This window comes from Lissotriton helveticus, chromosome 11 (genome assembly GCF_964261635.1).
Source record: "Lissotriton helveticus chromosome 11, aLisHel1.1, whole genome shotgun sequence".
Classification (NCBI taxonomy): Eukaryota; Metazoa; Chordata; class Amphibia; order Caudata; family Salamandridae; genus Lissotriton; species Lissotriton helveticus.
In genome coordinates, this window is record NC_136072.1 from 257,655,943 (window position 1) to 257,678,008 (window position 22,066).

At 42.3% G+C, this 22,066-nt stretch overlaps 1 protein-coding gene across 2 annotated transcripts in view; it reads left to right on the forward strand.

Annotated features, from left to right (window-relative positions):
* The window catches only part of LOC144791737 (phospholipid scramblase family member 5-like), a 217,144-nt gene that overhangs the window by 147,919 nt on the left and 47,159 nt on the right, over positions 1 to 22,066 (forward strand). For both annotated transcript variants that reach the window (XM_078666506.1, XM_078666505.1), the window contains exons 4-5: positions 9,216 to 9,436; positions 12,176 to 12,337. In XM_078666506.1, coding sequence (XP_078522632.1) covers positions 9,216 to 9,436; positions 12,176 to 12,337 — 383 coding nt within the window. The remainder of the gene's footprint in view (positions 1 to 9,215; positions 9,437 to 12,175; positions 12,338 to 22,066) is intronic.

Genomic DNA, 22,066 nt, shown 5'->3' on the forward strand with positions numbered 1-22,066 from the left:
TGTTGAAGGCAGTATCACGGCTCAAAGCCGGTAACAGTCTCCGAAGAAAGTAAGCCTGGGAGGACATTATTTGCATAGGACAGCCCTCTTTCCAGTCCAAATATTATGCTGCAGTTGCCATGTGGCGTTACTAGAGGGCAGCAGTGTGAGCATAATAGCACACCACGGCTTTTCTTCTGCTAGCTGACATACCTCGTGTACATGTTGGTCTTGCAGGGCCTACATAGTGAAAGACTGCAATGAATGAGTGAATGAATAATGAGGAATGGCTTGCCTGTATTTGTGCTGCACGAGGACATTTTTGAAAAGTAAACAGCACGATGAAACTGTCAATGTGTAAATGTTTGCTGAGTAATTGAGTGAGTGTGTCATCTGTCTCTTTGAAGGGACCCCAGCTTTGGTAGTGCACCAACTACATTTCAATCCTTTGAGTGACAACAAACACCCTTCCTATATGCCCTCCATTTACTCACCGTCAGTAACCCAGCTGCTTCTCTCACTGTTCAGTCTCAAATATCCTGTTGGATGCACATTGCTCGGGTATACAGGCGTTTTCCACTCTGTACAGTCCTACACAGCTCTCTCAGACTATACTTCTTTAAATCATAAATACATATTCTGCCTAACAGTTAGGCCTGGCCTTTCCTCTGTGGATCATACCAAACATAGGGAGGATAAAAAAAATTCAGAAAACACCAAACTCTCTACAGACATTGCCAGTCCAGGGACTGCTGCCTATTTGCATGCTATGATTATTCTCTATGGCCCATACAACCAATTGCCACAGGTATCCTTTCCCTGTCCATTTCATCTGCTCCACTACCACCCTTCATTTTGCAAATGTTAGTGCTCCCAAATTTCATAGCAGGAATCTCTATACCATCTGCTTTTGATCGAAATTTCCCAAGGGTACCTATAACATTCCACACTGGGGGAGGGAAGGCAGTTAAATCTTGGGAAGCAACCTTCCCTGCAAAAATACCACCACATGCTCCTTGTTGTACCTTCCCAAACTATTACTGCAGTAGCTGTGGCTGGTAATAGAAACTGTCAAGAACCCGTTCATGCCCTAGCCCGGTTGTTTGCCCTATTCTTTTGGAGTGCACCCCTTAATGAAGGAAGGGAGCAATATAAACTGTGGTTAGCCCCCCAAACAAATTACCCAGAAGCCATGTCCTTCTGTGCCCCCTACACACTTCATAATATACCCCAAGTCCCTTTTAATACTGCCCTCCAAATTTGACTGCCCCCCAAAATCAAGGAATGTCGGGGTTGCAGCAAAAGAAATGTTGGGTTTCACACCATAAGGCCTATTCTATGTAAGTGAACCATCTATGCAGAGAACCATCGAATGGGTGCCCACGTTTAGCTCTCCTCTTGATGAGTGCCTCAGGCTCCTACTCCATCTAGGAATGCCTTTTTAGTCACTGGGACCCCACCCATCTCTCTATGCTTCCCCTAACACCTCTTAAAATCCTCGCTGTCCCCACTTAATCTGCCTCAGCTCCTACTACACCCCTTCCTCGCACTAGCCTCCACCTCACTCAACACGTGTTACCCTGTTACACTCTTTCCACCCCTTGCTCTGGCCACACCCACTAACTTCCAACCACTTTGCAATCTACTATTTGGTAGGCATCACTCCACTCCTACGCAAAACACACACACACACACACAGGCACAGACAAACATGCATCAGCCAACACTTTCACATACATACTGTAAACCCTAAATTCAAGGACCTGATGCACTAAGTTCTTTATTGCAGCTTATTTAGCAAGCATTGTGGAAATCGAAAATAAATGTTTGCATATTTAAATGTAATGTCAGTAGCTTCCAGTGAGATTAGGGCTCTCTTCTGCTTGATGATCTGCTGTTTTGCCTAACTTTGCCGACTGCTGATATGCAAGCAATTAACTAGAAAGAAACCCTTTATCATTTGACGGGCCAATATCAGGATCTTTGCTTTGAAATATACAATCAAAAATTCACACATATATTAGAACAAAATTGACACATGAAGGACAATGTTGAGTGTTTCATTTGCTACTGCTTTGTAAAATCTTAGGGCCTGATTGTGAGTTTGGTGCAGCAGCACTGGCGCCTATGTTGGGCCAAACCCGGTCGAAGACCACTGGCCGTATTACGAGTTGAACTTGTGTAACACAAGTTCAACTCATAATACATTTGGCCTTCCTTTGCCTTTCCCTTGGCGGTGCCTGGAAAACGGGCCCCGCAATGGGAATGCCAAAATAGTTTCTGCACGGCATGGACAGTGACGTCCATGCTGTACTGGAAGTTTGTGGGGATACAGACAGGGGGGGACATATTTTATGCCTCCCTGAATGTATCTCCATGGTAGGGTAAACATGGGGGCCCTGTAGGATCCCTTTTGTTCCTCCACTAGCAGCATTTTGCTGGCGATGGACGAACGCTTAATATGCTGAGCGGGACTATGCCAGTACCCACTCTACATACTACATTGTGCTGAAGCTGCCCCACTGCCAGGGAACATTTTTTACCTGTCGCAGCGGGTGATCCTCCACCGAAACGACTTTGAAAGTCAAAATCAGCAAAACGGTGAACCGTCACCCATGTGCCACTGTGAGCCTGGCAATCGCAAGACTGCCAGACTCGTAATCAGGCCCTTAGTTTGAATCACAGTTTTGGATTTCACATCTGTTTCCCATCTGATTTCCTTATTAATATCCACCTCCTCATAAATGTATTCAATATCAGTACTGTGGACTATTTCTGTTGTTTATAAGTATGATTCATAAATCTGTTACTGCCTGTCTGAAAACTGCTCAAGTGCTGTCTGAGTAGAAAACAAATAAGTTCACCTAATTTTCAATAACGTATGTTTCAGGATAACAATTCTTATATTTCACCCTTTTTATCTAGAAGCTAAGTCTGTTTCTGTTCAATTGTCCCATCATCCCTCTCGTGCTATCTTGACCAGCTCCACCACACCCCCAAGAGCACCCACAATCCCCTTAATGCTGCTATGCCCTTATTTTGTCATTGTATGTCCCTAGTCTCCCTGTGTACTCAGGGTATTATCTGCCTATATTACTTTTCACCAGCCTCTCACCAATGTCTCTCATGCATGCTGGCATTCCTCCACTGTCACAAGCCCATGCTTTCATACATCACATACAGCATTACCAGAACATGCAATAAGTCATTTACTATCTCATTCTACACCAGTCCAAATTCATGTATCATCAGTTCCCCATATTGGCCTGCCCCCCTCACTCTACTATTTCTCTGTCCTCCCCTGCACCTCATCAACTTAGGGGAATATTTATGAGGGTTTGCGTCATGCTTGCATCACATAATGTGGTACATGCCTGATGCCAGCCGCTCAGTCATATTCATGGAGCCATGCAAAGCCACTTTGCCTGGCTTTGAATGGCTTCACAAATATGGAGTAATGCAATGCAGTGCCAATCACTGAATTGCCTTACTCTGTGCAACTAAGGCGTTCCATGGGCGTTGCGGTGGGTGTTCCCATGCAGTTGCCATGGTTTTTGACGCATTCCCAGATTTACAAAGACTTCGACAACTGGAAATGCATCGAAATCTTATGCCTGTGGGGTTTAGGTGTAACAAGGGGAAATATTTCTTTCTCCCCGTTTTTTTCTGTTTCCATGTGTGTTGCATTCTGACACACACATTTGAAAGAGGAAAGCACCCCTATTGATTGTTTTGTGCAGAAAGGTGACTTTTCTTGCACAAAAACAATCAATCAATCAATATTTTGTTGATTTCAGGAGCTAGCCCATAAAACAGGCAAAACATTGTAAAATGCCACATAAAAAAGTTATTATAAATTAACTGTTTCGACTTAAAAATGTCCAACAATAAAATATACATTTCAGCGTTCTGATAAAAGGCCAATTATAAAAGGAGTATAGTAACAACTGCAGGTGAGGCTTAGATTTGTTAGATCAGATATTACCAAGCAGCTTCGAATAAGATAAAAGTGCTGAGTGAAAACAAAATGGATGGTACTATGCTAATGTAAACATATTGACTTTACAGTAAAATAACAATAAAAAGAAATAATTTATGGGGAAAATACATAAGATTTTTAGAACATGGCACCGGATTTTTTCCTGAGTTACCACTCTGCATAAAAATATCAGCCAATGCCAAAAACTATAAGCGAACTAGTATAAGGCTGTAGAATTTGATAAGCCTCTTTGAGATGTCTCACACCAATAGAAATGCAGAGTGGCTTAGTCCAGGTCCGCCTAGATCTATACTAATATAATAAAGAGAGAGCCCAAACCTTTGAGGCGGGTAATCTCAGGAACCACAGCACCAATCACAACACCCAATACAGCGTTGGAAAGGGCAGTTGCAGCAGAAGGACATAGGCTATGCAGACGCCCACCATATACATTTAAAAGGTAAAAGAACCGTGCCAGCAAAGTAGTCCCTTGTCGGCGTGTCTGCATTGTGCTGTGGGCGTGTGCTGGGGGCGTGACAAACTCTGGGGGCTTGTGGTACGTTCCGCCCTTCATGCCATGTCTCATATTGTGTGCTAATCCCACCCTGCTCCCTTTAAATACCCCTGCATCCCATAATCATAACCCACCCTTACTCCTTAACTGCTTCAGCGCTACCGCGTTTACCTGCTGTGTGCTGAGAAAGGAGTAAAGGGCTTGTTTGTGACAAAGCCAGCTCGTCATGAGCGCAGGGCAGGTAACGCCCATGACGAGCTGGCTTTGTCATTAGCGTCGAAGTGGTTAAAATACCCCAACACCCATCTTAACCATATAAATATACCCTGTACCCCAAAACCCAAACCTATCCCTAAACCCTAAAAATACCCCTGTACCTCTAAACCCAAACCTAGCCCTGAACCCTAAAATACCCCTGTACCTCAAAACCCAAACCTAGCCCTGAACCCTCAAAATACCCCTGTACCCCAAAACCCAAACCTACCCCTGAACCCTAAAAATAACCCTGTACCCCAAAACCCAAACCTAGCCCAGAACCCTAAAAATAACCCTGTACCCTAAAACCCAAACCTACCCCTGAACCCTAAAATACCCCTGTACCCCAAAACCCAAACATACCCCTGAACCCTAAAAATACCCCTATACCCCAAAACCCATACCTATCCCTAAACCCTAAAACTGCCCCTGTACCCCATAACCCAAAACTATATCTGAACCCTTAAAATACCCAAACACTCCAAAACATATACCCCAAACCCATACTTACCTTATCCAAACATTAAAGAAAAAACATGATTTTACCATTCATGCATTTACAACGAATTTCGTTGTAAATGTATGCGTGGTAAAAGCATAGAAAATGTAATGCCATGCGTTATAATGGCATTGAGGAGTCATGGTACTTTCGTAATGAAAGTATGCGGAGTGATGGTATGCGGAAAGAAAGTTGCGGAATAATGGGTGTTTACCCTCCCCGGTAAGTACGTTGGTGGCACGGCGGCCCACATCTCCAGCAACATACTCATATTTTTTCACCACCCATTTGAAAAATGCACAGGTCTCTCTCATTGATGGCCAGCACGACATACACTTTTAGACACACCTCCCGCCACAAGTTCTAGAATTGCAAACTTTAGAGCTGGGGAGCTACGTTCGAATCTCGGCATCAGCTCAACATCCTGTGATTCCAGGCAAATCGGTTTGTCTCCCTGTGCCTACCACAAATGAATGTGTTCTTCTGTAATGTAAATTGTGCTCATGCCATGTTGTCGAGTTTGCGCTATATAATATTGCAAGGAAAAATAAAGTAGGGAAACTCGAGTTCACACACTACTGAACGCACACTCTTAAGTGCATCAGCAGTGCACTGTGAATCGGAGCGTTTCACAGGCCTGTCACAGATAAGAAATGCTATCAAAACGAAATCCTACAAAACAATATACTACTGGCCCGCAGCATTTCATACCCGGACAATGTCGGGACGGGCTTCTAGTATATCATATTAGTGGATATAAAATAGCACGTGTTATACATCCTCAATCGGGTGATTGCAAAATACACATGCTGTCAGTTTGGAACAATAGAGTATGAGGCTGTTTGTGAATTTTCTAGCCAGCAGTGTGCCAATCCTCAGTGTTGTAAACAATGTGAAGGCCTGGGGTGGTTGGATCGCATTCATGTACAATTCCTTTGAAGGTGCAGGTTTAAAGATGGAAATTCTCCCGCCAGACCACCCCGGCTTTAGCAGTACAATGGAATGCAATGGTTTTAGTATTACAAAAGTCAGTTTTTACAATGCCCTTAGTGCTAGGGTTAAATTAGGGAGGTTTACTCCAATAGGCACTAAAGCCTCAATTGTTAAGTTGGAGTTTAACATATTGAAACCATCCAAATTCAAAACTGCCTCAGCTGCCAACCTATAGTGTAGTAACTCAGGGATGGACCGCAGCCTAACCCAATATAAAAAGGTTTCAGGGATGCCACAACATAAACAATTTTAAGCATTATGCCAAAGAATAGTGGTGTCATTGGGATGCTCTGCGGTAAACTAAACACAAATCTCAAAAGGCTGTTTTATTTGAGGATCAAACCTTTGATGTTAACAATCTCCCAAATGTCTGCTCCATATAGCGCTGCAGCCTGAGCTTTTGCCTTCTAAACCTCAATGGCACGGGAGACAGCTTTAGGGGTGGTTTTCTTAAACGTCTTTGTGATGGCCGAAGTGCTATGTAGCAATGTTGGTTCACTTTTGTGAATGTGGGATTTCTAGTTTCTGGTTTTGTCAATTCTAACCCTGAGGTCCACAAAGACTATATCCAAGTGATCCTTGGAGAGTCTAAGATATTTCGAAATGATAAGGTCAAACTAAACATTAGGCCTGTTGTGCTCACCTTAGAGTGGAAACGTGCCTGTAAAGGGGACAGGATGTAGGCCTCATCAATCCAGTCTAGTCGTCTAGTCAGAACTTGGCGACAGAATGTCTTCTGGAGGTTAATAATAAGACTGATCAACCAATAGTTGTTATGTATTGTTATGTATTTCTTTTTCTCCCTTTTTGTATAGTGGAGAAATCTTGGCACTGCACCAAGAATCAGAGATTTGCCCTCCTATCAACATCCCATATGACAGTGCATGTATGTAAGTGCCCCATATGGTGGGTTCAGAACAAATCAGATCACCTGGGTATTTGTCAGGACCAGGTGCCTTCCTGGGCTTCATAGCCTGATTGGCTCTGAGTGTTTCTTCACTAAAACATCTGCCTGTAACACAGGGACTCTTTCACCATGGTGAAAGGGTGCCTGTGTTGAGGCTAGACTGCCAAAACAGTGCCAACGCAGGGTGAAAGGACAGGAATGCACTGTATTCAATAAATACGATGCATGCCTGCCTTTTCCCTAAGTTGTAGGACAGTGCAGCAAAGTAACTTGCTGCGCTGCCCTGTTCCACAATTCCAGTAAATGTGCCCGTAATCTTTAAACAGGTTTCCTCTCCTGTGCATCTAGCATGACTCTTCATGCTGCCTACAAATTTTACGATGATCCAAATCTTACCTATCATATATGATCCTAGCCTCTTCTCCCCAATCATGCCCCAACTACTTCAACACGTGCATTATTCCTTACCTGACCCTGACCCATTCTGCTTATCCCACAATCTGCTGGCAGCTAGCATAAGTCTGAACTCTCTCCATACCCCACGCAGCAATTTGAATTACATTTTAGCAACACGAGATATTGGCTTAACATTGCCCAATACCCTTTGCTAGAAGACAGATCAAATCTCTCTTTAGGGAAGGAGCTGAGCGCATCGCATATTTAGCTAGCAACCAGGGGAGACTGGGTGAGGAATTCAGTGATTTTAAGCATAGCTGTACCCTCGAAAGTTATCTCGACATCATTAAAGTGCCGGCCGATAGGAAGCTATACACCCAGTTCAGGCATGGCAGTCTGCCCATCAATGCATTCACAAATTCTTGGTTGTATAACAAAGTACAGCCAAAGGGCTGCCCTTGCTGTTCCTGTCCACATGAATCTACTGCCCACTTCTTTTTTGCTTGTATAGCATACACCAAAGCCAGGAGCAGATGACTTTCTCCTGCCTACAGAAAACTGGGTACCCGAGACCTCCGAGCGACTCTGCGCATACTAAAATCTGATGCAAGACCCCTGTTTGAGTGCGCAACTGCAAAATATTTGTGACATGCATGAGGAGTGTACACGTTTAATCCCTTAGTAAATACAATTGCTACACAGAACAGCAAACTTAAAAATTGGAAGTACTATTTCTTAGTCTTTTTAAATGTTAGTATGAAATGTGTTTTTAATATTCTTATTATATTGACATGAGATTGAAATTTTTTGCACTTGCCTTTTTTAATATCGGCTCTTTGCCAGATTTTGCACACCTATGTTCCATGTGGACACAAACCTGTGATGGAAAATGACTTGCACAACTGAAGAATGTAATTAGCTGCAGTCAAGGCATCTGCATCAGACTCTGGTTCATGCCAAATCTGTAATCGCAAAGTTTACCTGCATCTTAGCAATGGGACGTTGTTAAACTAGCACTTCAACCCTCTTTGTGGGATGGTATTTGTGATGATCACTATGGACTGTTACATTGGCAAATATAATCGATGTCATCAACATGTCTTTATTTCTGAAATGGGACTTTGTACAGGTTGCATATCTATCTTCCTAGCTGGTATGAATTCATGATGATAATTGAGACCTACATAGTATCTGTTGGTCCTAATTTCTGTTTTTTTAACGCCTGCTAGCTTCATTTTTATACTTATGATATTTTTAGACTGCATTGTTTTTATCATCAACATGCAATGTCCTATTTATTTTGATATGCACGTAACTTATCCTTTGATCCCTTGTGTCTTTCATGGTATTTCTACCGAAATAAAGACTTTGTTGATTGATTGACTTAACATTGCCCTATTTGTTGTTTACCTGTATCACAGGTTTTAAGCATGTTTTACATTGACTGTAAAGTAAAGTTTGATGACAATGAAAACTAACCTACAATTGATCTACAAAAAGTATTTCTAAAAACACTAAGCAATATGTTTCTGACTGATATCTTAAAATTACGAGATAAAGGCAATATTTTCAGGAGAATGCATGTGAGGTAAATTAAATACTATCCGCTTATCAGAAACTCTCGTTTTATGCTAAGCATCGATGGATGAAGTGAAAATAACTTTGTTCTTGTCTTGCTTAATTTTTTTATCAGTATTACTTGGAACTGAAACCAGTAACAAATATGAGATCAAGAACAACCTGGGGCAGAGAGTTTACTTTGCCATTGAGGAGAATGCCTTCTTTGATCGAACTTTCTGTGGACCCATACGATCATTTACTATGAGAATTGCTGATAACAAAGGCCAGGAGGTCATCCATGTCATTCGCCCCTTACGATGTAACAGTTGCTGGTGCCCTTGTTATCTACAAGAGGTCAGTAAATATGGCATACATTTTTCTTATATCTTCTCTGTTTCCCTAGGGGGAATTTATCTTACATTCTGATAGCTTTGACATACTTAGGGTAGTAATGGCCCTTAACTAAAGACTCCTCAATTTCCATGGTGTCTATGTGCAATTCAGAGTTGTAATCCTGACACGTGTTTGACATTTCATGAGAAGATATTTTGTTTCTCTCTGAAAGTGAAGTAGAACAAAAGTGTAACAGCAAGGCATAGAGTTCTCTTTTTTCATAATAAATACAGTTCAGTACTAGGCATCGGTGGTAAACCTTGCTCTGTCAGTGGAGTTTGAATAGCTTTGACACTCTGTGCTCTGCTTGGAGCATGGATTTCGGCAAAAACTCTGCTAAGTTCAGGGCGTGACAGAGTTTACCGGGCCCACCCATAATCTAATGAATGATGACCCGGTGCAGCGAACACCCCAGAGCTGTCTGCATTGAAAAATGTGGCTGCAACAGCCCGCTCCACTACAGAGACCGGTGAATCACATCTGTGTGCTTGTTTGATAGCTTTAAAATCTTTAAAACTATCAAACAAGCACAGAGCAGTAGTGTACAAATCTCTGGGATGCCATGAGATCAAGGCTCTACCGTTGTGCTAAAATGCTTTTTATGGGAGGGCACAAGAGCGACCACATGCTGGTTCTGCCCCTCATGTTGTTTATGAAACACAAAGATTCCACTTTGTTTTTAAAGTGAATTGTGTATTCTTTGCATTATTGTGTGAGCTGGGTTTATTTTTTGTTTTTTCTCCTGTGAGTTGGGCTTGAGCAAGGAAGTTGCTGTGATCTTCCTGAAGCATTCTGTGCTACTCTAGGCTGTACAGTGGGATCTTTGTGTCTCCTAATAACCCCCTGGAGCCTGTGGGACTGTAAATACAATGGCCTTACCCCAATCTGTACAATGCTGGATGCAACACTTTATTTCATAATAAGTGCATGTGAGATTTTTTCAGATTGGTGTTTGCATGATTAATATGTGTTAAAGGTGGTATTAACCTTGTGATTTTGGCTACATCCTTTGTGAAGTTCAGAATGGCATCAATGAATGGTGATAGAGAAAGAAAGCGAGAAAAAAGAGATTAGGAGAAAACAGATTTGGGGAGAATGCAAAAATAGTTTGTTGCTAATGTTTCTATCGTATGTTACCAAAATATTATGGGGCTGATTTATAATTTGGTGGGCGGAGGAAAAAGTCTGTTAGGGCGACGGGGAAAATTACTCCATCACACTAACAGAGTCTCTGCCTGCCAAATTTAAAAAAGACTGCCAACCTGTAAGTAATTTCTAAAGCGCTATCATGAACCAACATTACAAAAGTTGCATTCAATGCTTTGTTAAGTTTGATGCACAGATCCATCAACATTATGAAGTTATACATCAAACTTCAGGATTTTCTTTATGAAAAGAAAAAAATGCCCCCCTCACCCTGGGAGTTATTTAACATGGTGAGAGGAGCTTTAGACCTCTATGTCCACCCATATAAACTAGGCAGGCGAACATAGAGGCCAACCTCCAATGACCTTTACTCCGTCAGGCTGTCAGAGGGGTATTGCCATGGTGGAGATTGAGTAGTCTCTGCCATGGTTATATCAGAGGTCCGGCCGCATATAAATCGGGTGGGCGGACTATTATGTATGTTGAAGGTAAGGATACTCTGTTGCAATTACAATGAAGTATTCTTACTGCCAACATATAAATCAGCCCCATCTCCTTTTGTACTGTTTTTGTAGGTGGGCAGGCATTTTGTAGATAAAAGTAGAGACAGGCCAAGTCTAGATTTCTTTTCAGGTTAAGCATGAAATACATAGTAGGAAGCAGCTATAACAGAGAGGTGGGGGCAAGAAAAGTATGTGCCTTTAGAAAAGTCTGATGATTTCGCATTAAATATGGTATTCACTGAGCATGGCTCAGAGGATTGCTAAAAGTTTGGAAGAGGGCTAGCATAAGAACACCCTATTTCCAGTGGTGCTCCTGCTTTGACAAACTCATAATACCCAAGCTGTTTGAGTCAGGGTAAGCTCTGGGTTGATATCAGCTGATGCCACCGGCATACAAACTTGACCCATCTGACACTGAATCCACAAATCTCAGTGAGGTTTGCCCCTCCCTTTAAGCATGTGAATGTCAATCATTTCCTTACCCAAGAACACCATGCAGAGTGTGGAGGTCCACGAGTAGCGAAAATGCAAATCTCCCCATCCATGATAAGGGAGGAACTTCCCTCCAAACTAGGGTCTTTGTTTGCTCTGGTGTTGATCTGTGGTAATTGACTACGTGAGGGAAGCCCCGCCCACTCCCCGCTCAATTTTTCATTGGCTTGTGTCTTTATCCTTTCTAAATGCTGCCTTCTGATGCTGCTAGTCCCTCCTTATGATGACCATGTCGTAATTTGTTTGCTTTCATGGCTACTGGCCCCTTTACTTCGTGTTTCATTGGCACTATTTTGTTCCTGTGCCCCCATTCCGCTATCCGTGTCTTCTCTCCTGCCGCCCCCACTCGGGTAAATGCGAGTCCTATTGCAGTGCAAATGCTTGTTGTTTACTACAAACACCAAAGAGGGCACCCCCTGACAATGGATTATGTGCAGTGCGTTCAGTGAAGCCAATGTCAATTGCTATGTGTTATGATTTCATTTGAGTATTTAATGTTCTTGGCAATTGATTTCAATTTTCTAAGGACTGAATTATGTTATTGGGATTTTTCTGACAGCTAGAAGTGCAAGCCCCTCCTGGTTCAACTGTTGGCTTCATTATTCAAAATTGGAACCCCTATCAGCCAAAATTCACAATTCAAAATGAAAGAAAGGAAGATGTCTTAAGAATTATTGGCCCCTGTGCAACATGTGGCTGCTTTGGCGATGTCGACTTTGAGGTATGTTTGTACAGATGAAGATTCATTCATTCATTTCCAATTAAACATAATACTTGTATTCTATCCCATACATTTAACCACAAGCTTTATTTTTTATAATACATTTTATTATAGCTCATACCGTAAACCACAGGCTTTTTTTTATAATTCATTTTATTATAGTCCTTAAAATTAACCATGGTTTATTTTTTATATTTTGAGTTGAGTGATATTTATTTTCAAACATTTCAAAATGTTCTCAAATAGTTCCATCTACATTAAAATGGCGTAATCATTTAATGGTATCTGAATGGTATGTTTATCACTTAAGATGCTGTCAAAAATGAACTCACAATTTGTTGATGAGACTAAAGTATTACAAAAACGTCACTCAATGATAAAAGCTGTATAAGGAAAATATGCCCCTGTCATGAAAAGTATCCAATCTGAGTAAACAAAATTGTTTATTCGCCTGTGGCCGCCTTGTTACATGTGAACATTTCAACATTTTGTCTGTATGATTGTTAATACTGTTCTGGAAGCTGTCCTAACTGTTAAAATAGGTATTCATTTATTTTACTTTAGTTTACTATACCACTTTTTGTAGAGATGAAATTGTGCAGGAGCCATTGGCGAATTCTGTTCCTTTAGTACTATGGGGCCCAATATGAGTTTGGTGGTCCTACAGTGGTCAAACCAGTGGTGCAACTGCCTAACATATTAGGACTTCAATCCGGATCTGGGGGCTGGTCGTGTGGCAGTCTGACAGTGGCAGTCAGTTAGGCAACATAGAAAAGCCTGACAAGCAGATCGCCGCTCCGAGAGCACCGACTGCACTTTCCTGCATGGTATGGCACATATGCCCCACCATGCAGGAACTGGGGGTGTATATCCAGGGGGTCACTACATGTGCCCCCCGCATGCAAACCCTGGGCTCTAAGGTGGCAGGGGGCCCCTTAATTGCCTCCATGACACCCTTTCCATTGTGGGATCACCGTCACGAAATGGTGGTAATAAGACAACTTGAAATATGCCAAGTGGTGCCGCTGTGTCACCCCCAGCTTATTTCTGCCTCTTAGCACTGCACGAATGCCACCAGATCCTAGATCCCTGGTGGTCACTGCAGTCCTGTGGCGGTCCAATCACTGTAGTGTTAAGAATGCTGGCGGTCCCACAGTGCAGCGGTGGTCAGACTGCCACCACAGGTTTCATGGTCCTATGGACCGCCAAACTCGTAATCAGGCCCTAAGGCTACCAGTCTAGATTAATGCAGGATCAATGTTATGATATAGTTCGGCCATTAAAGATAACCCTGGGCGTAGTTGCGCTTCGCACTACGTAAGCTACGCATAGCTACACAAACTGCATAGTGCGGTAGCCAAAATTGCACAGTGCCGGATGCTTGTCTGCACTGTGCAATCATTGCAAACCGCATCTTGCACTGTGCAAGCGGTCGTTTTCTGCCGCTCTAGATGATTTTTACTCGAGCGGATTTTTTTTAAATACAGACTGGTAGTTTCTCATCGCGAGCAGTCGCTGACCTCCCCGCAATGAGAATCTCACCGGGAAGTTTATTTTCCCTGCTCGCGATCAGCAACTTGAGGTTGCTGTTCGTGAACGATGAAAAAGTCTCGCCGGGATGTTATTTTGCTCACTCGCAGTCGCCAACTTGACGTTGAGGACCACGAGCAAGCAAAAACTGCCCGCCACGCTACGCGTTTTTGCACTGTGTTACGTGCAATTCGCGTAGCGCATAGTTGCGCAAACTTCGCACGCTCTGCGAGCGTAACGTAGTCCTACGCCCAGGGTTAATTAAAGACAGTGTTGTATGGGTCTGTACACCTTTATTGAAATTCAGTAGATCATTTTTCACAGTAATTTTTCATAGTTTAGGAATCTGCAGACAAATTGCTTCTTGAGCTCTTGGCTTACCCTCCTATTTCTATCTCTGGGTCAATCTTAGATCCTTAGGGAAATCTGCCCTGTCAGAAAAACATATAACTCTGCAGAAAGCTCCTTCAGTAGAGAGGGTGAAACATGTTGAAATATGCTGCACAAGATCCCATTTTTCCTATTGTGCACATAATGAAAAAAGGCTAATGGAGTTTTTGTCACAACTATCCAAGGACACTACAATAGTTAAAAGGTAATTAAGATATACAAAAGAAAAATATCACTTACTGGATCTTGAGCAGAGGCAGGCCCAGTCGGAAATTTCTATTAAGGCTGGAAAATACGGTACAAAATTAATCTTGGAATCAATCCAATGCCAATTTAAGGGTTTCCGATAAAGAAAACCTATAGCTGTTTTAGTAGAATACAGGGTATCCTCTCTGGTCTGGCTGGAAGAAAAAGTTAGAATTATAGACACACACAATAAAAGACACTTGAGATTCTAATTGTTGATGTCAGCATCGGATTGGAGGATAGGTAGTCTTAGTAGAATACAGGGTGTCCTCTCTGGTCCAGCAGACCTGTGATTAGCTGGAGGAAAAGGTAGACGTAAAGACATATAAAAAAAGACAATGGAGATTCAAATTGTTGATACCGGTATCGGATTGGAGGATAGCTAGTCGGTGTAGAATACAGGGTTTCCTTTCTGGTCCAGCGAACCTGTGATTGGCTGGAGGAGGAGTTAGAGATCATGTGAAGGAGGGCTACACTTTTAAGCGACTTAAAGACACACAAAAAAAAAGAAACTTGAGGTTCAAATTGTTAATGTCGGCATCAGATTGCAGGATAGCTAGTCTTAGTATAATACAGGGTTTCCTCTCGGGTCCGGAGTGGCAGTGATTGGCCAGAATGAGGATCTGAGTATAAATATGGGTGGTTGACACTCATTAATATATGCATGGATTTCGGCTTAGATGAAACAAGTGACGTGATTAATACTTCCACAAAATGGACTAGAGAGGGAACGGGTATCTCGAAAGGTTGTGATTGGTTAAGAAACAGGTATAAATAAGGTGGCACAGATAACTTGAAAGCTAGGCATAAACTCATAGGATATTCAAACCAGGAAATAGAAAGAATGAAAGTCAGTACTGGTAAGGATATTGCCTGGGGTAGATAGCCTAGACTATTGACATGAGGATACATTGTGGTGTTTTTAAACCCATGGTTTGGTGAAAGTGGGTTCCAATAGTGCGTGGGGCTCAATTGCTATGGGGTTACTAGCTTACTCTTTTCGTAAAGGAATTTATGTGACAGACTGATGGAAATTGATCTCTTTTTCATTACAAATGGTATGGGGTTATTGAATTAATATATTTTGTTGTTGAAGAGAATTTTGACATTAAGGGTATAAAATAGGATACTGAACTAAATCATTTTGTTATAGATAAGAGGAGAGCGCAACATGCCATCTAGTGGTACATAATTGTATTGTTGCAGGGATTCTGCTCATACACAGAACTGTGCACAGAGACCCAGGACTTCAGTGAATTGTAGTGTACCATAAAACTCCTCAGTACCTAGAACTCCTAACTGACTACCATCAGAGTCTCATTAGCTCTCCGTCCTATAGCAAAGCTACCAATGATTAGACAACCCAGATGCAACTTCAGGTACTCTCAGGAATGGTGGGAATCAAAGAACAATATTTTGTTTGTTATTCTCATACCAGTCTACAATGTGAGTAAATAGAGACACGGGAAAGTTTAAAATGTTTATTTTAACGACGTGCTCTAAGATGCAGTATTTTTCCTAACAAAAGCAGGCATATGAATAAAAATAATACGATCAGCATTGTTGCAATTCCATAAAACACAAAGGGAGCAATCATATTATAATGATAGTGGAAATAGGTCCTATAGTGCCTTGTGTACCACCCTCCCCAGCTAGGAACTAGGGGCATATTATCAAGAACGGCGTTAAATTTATCGCGGCTTTAGCAGCAGGATACTGCCGCTAAAGCGGCGATAATGGCCTTGATAATATGCCCTTGTGAATTCCCATAGAAGCCCATGTTCACACCAGAACATGCACTTCTATGGGAATTCACAAGGGCATATTATCAAGCCCATTATCGTCGCTTAAGCTGCCGTTTCCTGCCGCTAAAGCCTTCAAATACAATAATTTTTCAAAGATTTCCGCAACAGGAGCTTTCACTTCACGCCGCATGGGATATTGAGGTTGTGGCTGTGGCATCGACCGCAATGGAATCTCATGTCTGGGGGAGAGTTTGTCCCATCCACATTGAGTACGGTACAAAGCCAGTGCAAGCACCTTAGCCCACTCTTCTGCAAAATTCTGCACCTGCTCCTTCAGCACTGTGTGAGCGAAACTAGGGAGAATTACCTCATCCCCTCTCGGAGTGGCCAAAACGAAAGGTGGGGGCCAGTCTGCCTCCGCTAAGAAAATGTCACTTTTAGAGGGCAGATTTTCCCAAAAAATCCCTTTTATTGTATGTTTATGTCACCTTCAATTAAAAGGACAATATCAAATAGCCTATCAGGGGATGCCACTCTAATGTCAGCTGTCTCAACAGTAATGACCGTGTCAGTTGCTGTCGCCTTCAGATACGGACTCAGTGCTTGCTGCACTACTGTAACCTCCGCTGCTCAGTCGAGCAGCATTAGCACCTATGTCAGGTTCTGAAGCTGTGTTCTCACTATCCGTGGCATACCTTGCTGTTAAAGCAGCAACTTTATTTTTCTGAAACTGAAGCCGTCCTGCCTGCCTCTACCATCCGTCTGGTGGGCTGCTCATGACCTTGTGGAGCACCCCCGACCCTGCTGCAATCTTCTCCACTGATTTGCGAGACCGATGTTTCCTATAAAGAATGAGGAGAACGTTGATCAGGAACCTGAAAAGCATCAGTTGACTTAATATTCGCGCGGTCGCGCAAATCATATGTGTGCTCAGTAGACACAGGTATCGGCGATGCAGGACGCGACCATTGTTTCTTCTGTTGCTTCCCTGTTTTTTGAATTTCCAACTTAGTTTAGTAAAGTTTGGATGGTCGTCTTTATTAGACTTTGCAGTCTGAGTTTGCGGTTGAGCTGCTACTTTAGCAAAAGGCTTAACACCCAAACTATTGAGGCCAATGGTCTTATAAGCCTCTGCAATAATTTTTGGTAATTGCCGGGGTTTATCAGCATCGGGGACATTGCGTAAAGCATTGGACACCTGAAAGTTCACTGCATCCCCCTTAACATAAGCAAGGACAAGATCGGAAACTACGTTAAACACTCCAATGAGTCTGATTCCTATTTCAACAGCCTCCTCCAGGTCATGAACACGCTTAATCAAGGAGGGTAGGACAGCCATGCATGGTGTGCCGGAGCACTTACCATAGACTGCAGAAAATATTTTACCCCAGGTCTCACAATCTGTTACCTCTGGTACTAAGTCTTTCTGCAAACTAATGGTCAGAATCCTGCTTCCAGTTGCTCAAATTTCCCAGCAAGCTAAAAAGGCATATCATCCTTATCTTGGAGGCACTTGCCCATAACGGAATTTACCATATTGGGACTCATTGTAATCCTGGCCAGTCCAACTGGATGTGCCACAGTACCAGGTGCCCCCACCTGGACGTTGCCGGAAACGTATTGCACTAAAGCCTGATTCACTCCGATGAGGGAGGCATAGAGTATACGTAACTCAGCTGTAGTGACTGTCAGATAACGCGGATGCGGTGTGAACCCGGCCAAAACCGGCCAAGTGGCCCCAGGAATAGATAAGGGACCCAACCGAGCCGCCGTTACTGAGTAGGGGAGGGTGCCATCAAACCAAACGTGGTGCTGCCAAGCAGAAAGAGAAATCTGCTGTGTCCTATATGGTGTATATACATTAGGCATGGCAGTGGGAGTGTAAACATGAAACGTACCACTATCCGCATTCACTGCAGGAAAGGTAACCCATGAGCAGAAAAGTTCAAATGGGTATGCGGCTTTAGCACTCACCACAAAAAGTACCGCCATGCCTTCCAAGGGTACTCCATACACCTGCAAATGATTGCGGACTTATACCCGGCTATGTGGGGCAATCTCAATATCACCCATCAGGACACAGTAGAGAAAAAACAACGTAAAGAAATGTAGCACTAATGGGTTGTAATTCAAATAAGAACCTTTTTGAAATATCAAGCTTGAATAAACCTATACTTAAACCATATAGGTAGGTTAATCCGTCACTACTGTTAACCGGAAACAGGAGTGAGGGTATTGTGGACTGTTATAAGCACTACTCGAGAGTCTCAAATATAAGACCACATCATTAGGTGCGCCATGTTGCGGGGATTCTGCTCATACACAGAACTGTGCACAGAGACCCAGGACCTCAGTGAATTGTGGTGTACCAAAAAACTCACCTCAGTACCTAGAACCCCTAACCGACTAGCATCAGTGTCTCATTAGCTCTCTGTCCTATAGCGAAGCTACCAATGATTAGACAACCCACAACATGCGACTTTGGGTACTCTCAGGAATGGTAGGAATCAAGAACACTCTTTCGTTTGTTATTCTCATACCAGTCCACAACGTAAGTAAATAGAGATACGGAAAACTTTAAAATATTTATTTTAATGACGTGCTCTAAGATGCAGTAGTTTTGCTAACGTAAGCAGGCATATGATTAAAAATAATACGAACAGCATTGTTACAATTCCATAAAACAGAAAGGGAGAAATCATATTATAATGATAGTGGAAATAGGTCCTATAGTGCCTTGTGTACCACTCTCCCCAGCTAGGAACTAGGTTTTATAATAATGGAAGGTCTCTTAGGCTTGAATGGGGAACCCCATACCTCCAAGATCAGCAGAAGTGAATCACATCAGGATCAGCAAACCTCTCTCTCTCTGGAAAAGGATTTTCTCCAAGTGCCTTAATCATGCATGCAGTGCAATATTAAAGGCACTAGAATTTCAGTTAGCTGCAGCTGTGTGCATGTTGTATCTAGAGCGTGGGCCGATCAGCCTGAATAACAGCTTATATTGTTATGGTAACCTTGGAGGCTTTCTGCACATGAGGATTTATGAGACAACAAATGGAGCCAGCACTGGGTGGATGACAGCATTGGGACATTGATCAAGTGAGTGATGCAATTTTCAGGCCGGGGATTTTTACCTGGGAAGAAGGAGGCTAATATAGCTTATGTTCATCCTTAAAAATATATTTTTTAAACAGTGTGCTCTGGAATTGGGACAGAGGGGTTTGGAAGGATATCATGAGATTACCTGAACTCCATATACAGGCCAACTTTCTCCTAAAAATGGAAACTTTATGGGATGGAAGGCCACTGTCACCTGATCTTCATATACAGGCCAAATGTCTCATAATGATGGGAACTTTGTGGGATGTTAGGCCACTGATGGAATTATCTAATGAACTTGTGATTTTAATTATTTCAAGATTGTTACCTGATCTTTATACAGAGGGCACATGTCTGAATAATGGATCACGGGGGTTGGTAGGCCATCAGTACAACTTTGGTGATGAATTTGTTTGTATAAAACATCATTGTGATATGTATGTTTTAAAGTTTAGGCCCTGATGAAGTCCCACTGGGACGAAATGCATTGGCTGGGCCGAATGGATTAATTCTGTCAAATTAGCATTTTTTAAAAATAAAATTAGATTCAAAGCAACTTGCAAGACTCCTGCATAACTTTTATTCATCACATCATGACTACTTGATCTATTGCTGGAGAACAATTTAACCATCTGTTGATTTTGGAACAGATAATCGGAGTCACAGTTTCTGGCTGTGGTGCCTCGCGTGAAAAGAGCTCGTATCGGGGGTCGCTCCTTTGGATTGCGGGCACCCCAGCTGTGGAACTCTTTGCCGTTGACACTCCGGGGCGCTACCAGCCTGTTGGCTTTTAGGAAGGGTCTAAAGACTTGGTTGTTTACTCTATAGGCCTTTCTTTCCCTCTTTTTTATTTCATTCCTTCTCTGTTTTTATTGTCGTGTTATGTTATTCTACCGTAGGTCTTGCTGCTAAAGCGCCGGGATACTCTTTTTGAGTCGCCGTGCGCTATACAAAAGAAATTTAACATAACATAACATAACATAATCCTGTGTAGGACTGAACGCTCCTATTCATTTGTTATTTCTTGACTGCAAAACAAGCTGTAAAAATGAAATCAGAAATATGAAAAGAAGGCCAAATACCATATTTGATGATATTGTCAAAGACATTAAGAAGTTAGGTAAACTTTTAAAATAAGATAGAAATATAAAGAAAGGAAATAAAATTCACTGTTATATCTCATATCCTGCCATTTAATTTTCATTGCAAAAAAAGGTTAAACTGACCTTATAGTTAAGCCTTGTGATAATATAAAAGAAAATTAAATTAAAAAAATTCAATTCACAGTTATAGATTACCGAGTTAAGTATAACTTGTGTTCCTGCCATGCGCTGCGTTTGATCTCTCATATGACTTCACTTATGACATGTTCAGTGAAGTCATTAATAACATCATTGATGACATTTCAAATTACATCTTTGATAACATCACTGATGACATCATCCAACCAACTGCAGTTCGAGTTACACTATAAACCTGATCAGCATTTCAGATATGAAAGTAAACAGTACATGGTGATAGAAAGAAGGAGATGAATACTATAACTCTCCAGGCTTGTTTATGATGTGGTGCACCCCAGATACAGACACACACAGTGCAACACACTACTTGTGCTTATGAGCCTCTGAAGTAGCAATGCTCATCATGTGATATCGGGAACTAGGCACAAGGTATATACTATATAAAATCAGAAATGACACCTCCCGGTACTGCTCACAGGTTCCGTGGATTAAAGTGGAGAAGGATGTGAGTAGAAGATGGGCTTTGCATGGAGGGAGCAGCTGTCACTCTTCCAGGAAAAACGGGGACCAGTACAACCCATGGGTGAAGGAAGGATCAGTCTATCCCTAGATCAGTAATTACAGTTACTTCTGGGAATGCTGAATCAGTGAGGTTACTGTGGGCATCACTGGGCTGCATATAAGACTCCAGAGCTGCTGGTTGTTCTGTACACCAACATTAGGAAAGCCTGGCTTGTGTGTCTCTGCCCTCGGAAGGAATTCCTTAGGTGGAGGGAGGGGGTTTACATGAATCCATTCATGAATTTTGGCGCATTCCCAGATTTACTAACACTTGTAAACCTGGGAATGTGTCAAAATGCCATGCCTTTCCAGGTGAGGCGTAACAAGGAAAAATATGTTTATTTCTCCTCTTTTGTTCCTCAATGTACTTGTGCTGCATTATGCAGCACACATAGATAGAGGAAAAAGCAACAAAGGGTTGTTTTTGTGCGAGAAGCTGCTCAAAAAACAATCCTGGCTGTAAAGCTGGCACCCTTGCACTATAGCATAAGGGTGCCCTCGTTTGTGCTAGGCTGCACTCAGGGCGCCAGCGCCAGGAGAGAGCAGGAATGCACCATATCGTAGTGGATATGGTGCATTCCTGCCTTCTCACTGTCACAGAATGCTGCGTTGCTTGACTTGTTAATAGATCTCCCCCTGAACTGACAATATTGGCAATAGTCACAGAAAAGGATTGATACCCATATTTACCATGATTGATTGCAGGTGCTCCCACACCACTAAGCATTAGTTTGAGATGCAGATCAGGTGTATACAGAAGCATTGATCAGTTTTCCATTCCATAAAATATATTTTGCATCTAAAAGCTTCTGCAAGCGTAATGCACAGTTGGTTTAAGTAAAGAAATGCAAACCCCCTATAATCTAGATTAAGGGGGTAAGAGCCAGGGGCTATTAGCAGTTGAAACCAGAAGT